The sequence below is a fragment of the Camelina sativa genome, chromosome 12, assembly GCF_030686135.1.
Source record: "Camelina sativa cultivar CO46 ecotype springtype chromosome 12, ASM3068613v1".
NCBI lineage: Eukaryota > Viridiplantae > Streptophyta > Magnoliopsida > Brassicales > Brassicaceae > Camelina > Camelina sativa.
In genome coordinates this window covers 36,798,643-36,806,751 of record NC_141891.1, presented here as the reverse complement: position 1 = coordinate 36,806,751, position 8,109 = coordinate 36,798,643, and the positions used below count along the sequence as shown (strand labels likewise).

Sequence of the window (8,109 nt, the reverse complement as noted above, 5' to 3'; positions counted from 1 at the left end):
CTTTTATGTGACTTCTCTTGTTGAATCATGTTCTATCTTTTATGTGACTTCTAAGATTATGTCTCCTTGTTGAATCATGTTCTATATTTTTCTTCTATGAATTCTCTAGTTTTGTTTAGTTTTACCAAAAATACGAACGGCAAATCAAAGAAAATAACGTAGTTTTACATAGTTTTACTAGTAATACCAATCGCAAATCCAAGAAAATAACAAAGTTTTACATAGTTTTACTAGTACTACGATGACAAATCAAAGAAAATAACATATTTGTACTCCTTCTTAGACCTTTTTCTCTTTTCGTCCCTCTCCCTCCTTCTTGCGAAGTACTCGGTTGCTCATCATCTACAGGCGCCTGACTTGAAACCAAATATTGTTAACACCTTCTAGTATTACAAAATATTACTATAGTATTACGAAGTATTACCTTTGATTTCTCTTGCTTTTTCACATATACTTCCAACGGTTCGATCCTTTTTTCAAGCCCATCAATCTTCGCCGAAATGTTATCGAACTGGGTTTTCATATCCTGCTTCATGGTGCTTAGAAGATCCACCAACTCAATAGTATCTTCTCTCGGTTGTTCATTGGCGTCTATTTCCTCATTCGCATTGTTTTGTCCTGAACGAGTAGCTACATCTGCTGTGTACATCTCCTCCAAAAGTACAGGTAGTCCTCTACGAAGGCGCCACATCCAACTGGCAACTACAACATCATGGGTATCGTCTTCCTCAGCTTCTTCCATGATTAAATCGAGAAGAGGAATTTCTTCATCAATATGAGGGATCACACTAGCAATTGCATGTGTAAACGACCTACTTTAGATACATTACAAACTAATTTATTCAAATGATTAATAATTTCAATTGTTAGGATAACTAACCGTTGTTGTACCAAGTGTATCACCTATATTCTTTAGAGGAAAACCTTTCTGACCGGTACTCTTAAATTTCCTCCTGCACATCCTAGGACAACTTGCATCCGCCTCAGGAATTTGGTCAATGTAAGTGTTCGCCAAAATTGGAACTGCCTCAAATAGTAAAAACTACACAACAACAAAAAAACTAAAATCAGCTTCACTTATAAGAAATATCAATAATGAAAAGACTTCAAATTTTAAACTAACTAACCTCCAATGGAATACATAAACCTGAAACAGGCCATAACGCTTTCTCATTATGCATGACCCCTTTAAAATGCCTCATTGTATGGGAAATCTCTTCTAGCATGTTCTCGAATGATAATCTCCCCCAAGGAAAAGACACACAAAAATCTAGATCATTCACTGCTCTTACAACAAAATCATCGATACCCGCAACATCTTTCCCCGAGTCTTTTGTATGGCCTACAATGATGCTTCCTAAAAAGTAGAGAACCGCCATCTTCAACCTATCACGAGTACGACCTTTTTGCATTACCATTAGCTTTTCCCTCACATCTTGAAGTCTAACCTTTGTTTTTCGTAAAAAATACTTCCTTCGAAACTCGTTACTGCCGGCTTCTGTGTAATCAAGTGGATAGCACCGACAATCTAATCCAGACATCAACGCGTGTTCTCTCAGACCATAATGAATTGGAACACCATTCACAACAAACCATGCTTCCTTCTTTTTTTCAATTTCTGCAGTTCGAAGTAAGAGCAACCACATTCCCATAAGCTTGTGGTTTGGGTCCCTTGGCATGTGGAAAATGTGCTTGAATTGTGGGTGTTTCTCAAACCAATCCCTCTCAGAACTAGTCAGTGGATGCTCTAATTTATCAAGCGTTGTCAAAGTTTCAAAAATATGACACCTTGTCGATAGCTTGATTTTCTTGTTGTACTGACTAGGCTTGAAGTGCATTCCTAAAGGTTGCATCGCTTATGTTTCCTCCTCCGATTCCTGCAACAATATCAGTTTTACATGAGTTCTACCAGTTATACACCAACTAGTTGTACGAGTTCTACTAGTTCTACACCACCTAGTTGTACCAGTTCTACTAGTTCTACACCCAATAGTTGCACCAGTTCTACTAGATCGATTTCAAATTCCAATTCAACTCCGAATGACACAGACTTGTTGTACTTACACTTGCATCGTTGTGCTCCTCGTGCTCCCTCTCACTTTCGCTTGTACTCCTTCTCGAGTTACCTGCCGAGTTCGAACTTCCCTTCTTATATTCTTCTTCTTCTTCTCCTTCTCCTTCATCGTCTTTTTCTTACCCTTCTTCTCCTTCATCGTTTTCTTCTTCCCCTTCATCGTTTTCTTCTTCCCCTTCATCGTCTTTTCCTTCCCCTTCTTCACCTTCTTCTCCTTCATCGTTTTCTTCTTCTCCTTCATTGTTTCCTTCTTCCCTTTCATCGTTTCCTTCTCCCCTTCATCGTTTCCTTCTTCTTCTCCATCGCTTGATTCCACAGAAGTAGATCTCTCGTTATCTCCTCCTTCTTCATCATCTTCTTCTTGATTACTTGATTCTGGAGTACTGGATTTTTCTTTCTCTCCTTCGTTCGCACTTTCTCCTTCGACCACCGGATTAGGTTCCTCAGAAACTTGAGTTTCACTTTCTTCCGCCACCGTACTCAAAGCTCTCTCTCCTCCTACTGTCGCTGGACTCAAACCCGACACACCTACTTCCGGCGAATCGGATTTTGCTTTCGAACCACCATCTCCTTGTGAGATCTTCTTTTCTTTCAAACGCTCACTCCTCCTCACACGACCCCCTCCCCCTTGTTTTCACCATCTTCTTACTCGATTTTTGGTTGATTGAAAGAAAACGAGAAACCCCTAGTTCTACAGTTTCACCCAAATCGATTCGAGTTTCCCGAAGAAAGAGAAGAGTGACGAGAGAGCGGTTTTAAACATAAATTTTATAGTTTTTTTTTAGAAAAGATACCGATTCAGTTTCTCGGGTTTTAGATCCGATTTCGTTTGGTTGGGTGGATACTACCCAGGTATTTTTTGTAAATATCTTAGTTTTCTTTGGACAATAATGTAAAACAACACATTCTCGATTTTAAAAAAAAATAAAAAGAAATGCCAAAAAAGAGAGGGAGTTTTGAGATTGTCAGTAATCTTTTAGGGATTTCTGAGATGAAAACTCTATATATATATATGTCTAAAACACGTCGGAGACTAATGTTGCAATTAGGGAAAACTTTAGGGAAGCTTTGTAAATCTTCAGAACTTGAGAAAGTTGGGTTTCTTCTTGTGTCGCAAAGGGTGTTGAGCGACACCAATGTGGTGTCGATCGACACCATCATCAGAGATCGTCTCCAAGCTTCACAGCTTCATCCTCAATGCTTGAATGTGCTCCAAATCATCCCAATTTGCTCCATTATGCTCTCATCCCAATTTGCTCAATTATGCTCTCATCCATGCCAAATGGTAATTAGTCCTAAAAAGACTTAGAAAGACCCTAAAAACAAATCAAAAGACTCTAAAAACACACTTATATCATGGTTAAAACCGTAAAATCTATGATATATCACTTATTCAGTTTATGTAGTACTTCAATAACATGTGATCTGACTATCTCTAACAGTAGTTGAAAAGCATTTGAAAGTCGGGATAGACAGTGTGATAAAGAGAAGTTTACTCTATAGCACTTTGGCGTGTTTTTATCTAGATCTTCGGATAGGCTTTATAAAAAATATATTAAAAAAGAAAATTAGGTTTTAGGTTATAAAACCATCTCTATTAATCATCTTAGAGCACCTCCAATAAGAAGATTTTAGTATGTTAAAATATTAAAAAATATAGAAAAGTGAGAGAGAAAAATTAGAAGTTGTATCTAAATATCTAATTTTAAAACTTAAGACCATCATTACTAGGAGATGCTCTCTCAAATACTTTTATTATAAAATAATAAAAGGAAGAGAGAGAAGAAAAAAAAGAAAGGAAACGTTTCTTCCCAGAGTTACTTGAGAAACGATACTCAGACCAAACAAGATATGTGTCATTTATTCAGTGGAACAGAAATTAAAAAATAAATAAATAATAATAATTTGTAAAATAAATAATTTTTTTGTTTTTTTGAGAAATGTTCAGCCGTTACTCGAGTAATGATGCTCTTGTGAAAACATCATTAGAAACTCTTACAACACTTGTCTATTTATGATTGGTTTGATTTTTTATTTTTCACCAAAATTTAATTTATAATCTAACTAAATAAATTTTTTAATATTTAAACTTTTGGAACTCAAAAATTAGAACGTGATGGTCTTAGTGTGAGTGTCTTAAGATTTTTCTATTATTAGTTTTTTAATGATGAGTTTCTTTAAAATAGGTAAAACCGTAAAAGTGTCTACTTTCTAAATGATTGATATTTAAGATACTAAGATACTTTAAGTGTCTTTTAAATGATTGATATTAAGATACTTGTATATGGTACCGTTCTAGAATCTTGGACCGCGTTGCCCTACATTTCTAAAAGTGGGTTTGAAATGGCCAAAGTGTTTGGAGGTCACAGTGAAAAGAGTCACATTCCAGATGAGATCATTACTTGGAACAAAGAGAATCATGTTCATAGTTTCAATATCTGAATCACGAATGAGACAATTCTTCAGAATGTTCATATAGGAAGAATAAAACCGGCTGAGACCGACTTACAGAACAAAATGTGATCTTGTTCAAGGAGAAAACAAACAGAGTGCTAATTTTCTTTGAAGGAAGAGAAGAGAGAAAAACAAAAGATAACCAACATTTTCAGTCAAAAGCAAAAGAGCAAACATTAAAGTACTCAAGTCATTAAAGAAAGAACAAAAGGCAGAAACAAGAGAGTCCACATCTTGGATTGGAGTTTAGATCTTTTAGCAACTAAACGAACTTGTAGCCTGAGACATATCCATGGCTGAGAAACCACAAGAAGAATCTTCTATAGACGAGTACCTCGTTTAGTCGAAGAAGACGACAAGCTGAGGTTCTTCGAGTTTATTTGGACATTGCAATTAGCTGAAGCTACTCGAGGAAGCTTTTGAAGTTTCCTGAATACTTTCATCACATCTTGATCATTTGGTGAATTGTAGTACAATATCACTTGTTCAAGATCCGGCATTGTCTCTAGGAAGTGCTTGACATGCTCAATCTGCTCCTCTGCGACATCATCAACTTCATCGCAAGATCCAGCATCTTGATCATCATCGTCATCATCAGCTCGATCAGCATCAGCATCATCATCAAAAGCTTCACCAAACTTCAATATCTTCAGAACCTTCACTGGACTTGATGATAGACAAGTACGAACATCCATCTTCACCCCCCCAATCATTATCATATTTGCACAAGCATCCGTCTTTCTCTCCACATTTATCTGTATAATTGTGATACAGTCCCTGAAACATTTAAACGAATCAGTTTCATAATCAAATAATGTGCTTAAAAACGTGTCAGCAGTTTATCTAAAGGATGTGTAATAGTACTTCGAAGACCAAGGTTTCTAGACTTGGACAACTCTTGAGTAGAGGTGGCAATGATTCCCATCCTACATACGGTGTAGTCTTAATAGTTAACTCGATTAGGTTGTGGAACACCGGTATTCTTCTTCGGCAGCAAGCAAGTACCTGAAACACAAACCAAACCAAATCAAATTACATCAACACTCAGTAGTGAAAGGTGATTATTAACTCAATCCCTTAATCATTATTTTTGGTCTACTAATAGAAACAAAAGTAGTCAATAAAAGAATGTTAAGGAGGAAGAAGGTACTGACCTCAAGAGTGTCATTAGACAAGTAGAGAATCTTAACATTGCGTATTCCCATGAGAAGCTTTGGTACATTGAACTTGTCTGTTTCAGTTTCATCATCATCAGGTGTATTTCGAAGTCTGAGTTTAGCTTCGACAAGTGAGTCAAAACTCACATGTTTATACTTGTCCACAACAGCGTCAGAATACTCCAGGTAGACCAAATTCGGATTATCAAACGACAAAGACACTCCCTCTCTTTCCTCATCATAGTAGCCATACTCATGAAAATCAGCCTCATAGAAATCTTCAGAACGGCAAAACTTTAGTCTCTTGAGGGTTGGGATAGACACAGTCACAGGGCAAAAAGGTTCAGGTTCTTCAGACTCATCCCACATCAAATTAACCAGCACTAATTCTTCAAGCGCGTGACAGCCAGAGAGAAGCTTGTTAAACGTACTCGTTTCTATCTGGATATAATCAAGATGGAGAGTCTTAAGCTTCGGAAGGGAAACACCACGTTTCACATGAATGTTGACGCCATCTTTAAACTGTATCTTCAGCCTAACCAATGTCTTGCTCTCAAAGAGCTTAGAAGGCAGAGGATAGAAGCTCGATTTTTCACAAATATCACGAGAGGTAGGGATTTGTAGATCAATATCTAACACACCACGTTTCAAGACTTTGGGTATCCATTCGAGAACCCAATATTGATCAACAAAATGTTTACACTTGACATGGAATCTGTTCAACGGAGCTTTGGCTTTCGCTTGCAAAGCCAATACACCATCCACGAACTGCAAAAAACTTTCACAACTGTTTGTCGCTCTTTGGTAAGTCCTTGGAGGATGGAAACAGAAAGAGTCGTCGAAGTCAAGATTTGGTACAAAAGCAAGCAGAGGCTTCCATCTCTTGGCAAGAACAGTGGTTGAAGCAGCTTCTTTTGTGGGAAGAAAGCTTAAGATGTGACAAATCAGTGCGTCCGGTAAACTGCTGATTCTGTCACTGGAACCACCAACAACCTTCTTTCTCGATTTCATATTGAAACAGACCTGAAAAATAGACACACACAGATACATTTCATTAAGATATATACTAACTGAGAACAAAAACACCAAAGAGACTAAAGAAAGAGCAAATACCCACAAAACCAAATCGTTGGAGACAATATAGAAACACGCATACATTACACAGTGTGAGATCATAAGACGTAAATTGGGCAAACGATTCTTATATCAGTTTCAGATTATCACAGAGAGATCCATTATCTACAACCTGAACAAAAAGGCTAATACAGAGAGATACAAAAGGATTCGCCTTTTTTGTAAAATCAGCAAGACCCATGAAAGAAAAACCAAATCTTTGGAGATATTATACAAAAGGCTAAGAGATCAGCAAGTACCCACAGAACCAAATCGCTGGAGACAAAATAGAAACACACATACATAATACATTACACTGAGAGATCATAAGACGTAAATGGGCAAACATATCGATTTCAGTTTATCACAGAGAGATCCATTACTTACTTACAAGTTACAACCTCAACAAGAAGACTAGATACAGAAAAGGCGAATCCTTTATGTAGAATCAGCAAGTACCCACGAAGAAAAACCAAATCTTTGGAGATATACACTACAAGAGCAACGAGATCATAAGAAGAAAATGGAGAAAACTTACTTGAGTTTCAGAGCAGAGCCCAACGGTTGAGTCTTCTTGAGGGGTTTCTCTTCTTTTATATCCAAAATGGTAAAGAGAAGACGAGAAAGTTAGGGTTTCTTTCTTTTTCGACGAAATTAAAAGTCTCACTTTTTTCTCTCAGAGTCGAAACTGAATTTATTTTTATATGATGACTGGTTGTGCAGTGCTTACTGACTCGGTTACTCTTCTTATACATAAGCAAGTTTAAATTGTTTTTTTTTTACTAAATGGTTCTACAAAATACAAAAAAAAAATTTGTATTTCAAAAACTTTTAAAAATTTATACATTTTCACTTGATGTTTATAATTTTACAAATATTTTTTTCATATATTTTTACAAAAAAAAAAAAAAAAAAAAATTGTGATTATGTTTTCTTCTTTTTCATTTTCATAAAAAACACAAGCAGTGGAACTCATCAGTGAGCATGTGGTTTGGTGTGATTTCGCTCTTGAGGAGGACTGTATATTATTATTTTTACAAATGCTAAGAATTTTGTACTAAAAGTCTAAAACCATTACTTTTGGGGTTTGTTAATAATTTATTTCACATTCAAGATGAGATCAGTGTTACGTAAAAACAATAATGCTTTAGAAATGGTATGTCAACTTTGACTTACAAAACAAGATTATGGACACGACATATCACTATTATCATCAACAAACTGTGATCCATTTCAAGAAGAGAACAGTGAGCTAATGCTAAGATTCTTCAACAAACTATAGAAGAAAAGAGAAGACAAACAAAAGATGAT

At 36.2% G+C, this 8,109-nt stretch overlaps 1 protein-coding gene and 1 pseudogene across 2 annotated transcripts; both read right to left on the bottom strand.

The window, feature by feature from the left end:
* Nucleotides 1-279: 279 nt before the first annotated feature.
* On the bottom strand, nt 280-1,865 carry LOC147933205 (uncharacterized protein At3g43530-like). The gene is made up of 4 exons (XM_087477330.1): nt 1,128-1,865; nt 883-1,042; nt 425-801; nt 280-342 (listed from the first exon to the last, which is right to left on the bottom strand). The coding sequence occupies exons 1-4, from the start codon at nt 1,851-1,853 to the stop codon at nt 280-282; spliced, it is 1,326 nt and encodes a 441-aa protein (XP_087333456.1). The 5' UTR covers nt 1,854-1,865.
* Nucleotides 1,866-4,608: 2,743 nt separating this feature from the next.
* LOC147933204 (putative F-box/LRR-repeat protein At5g41840) lies at nt 4,609-7,519 on the bottom strand (annotated as a pseudogene). The gene is made up of 4 exons (XR_015573984.1): nt 7,337-7,519; nt 5,683-6,708; nt 5,393-5,533; nt 4,609-5,305 (listed from the first exon to the last, which is right to left on the bottom strand). The product of XR_015573984.1 is annotated as a putative F-box/LRR-repeat protein At5g41840 (transcript).
* Between the last annotated feature and the right edge of the window lie 590 nt (nt 7,520-8,109).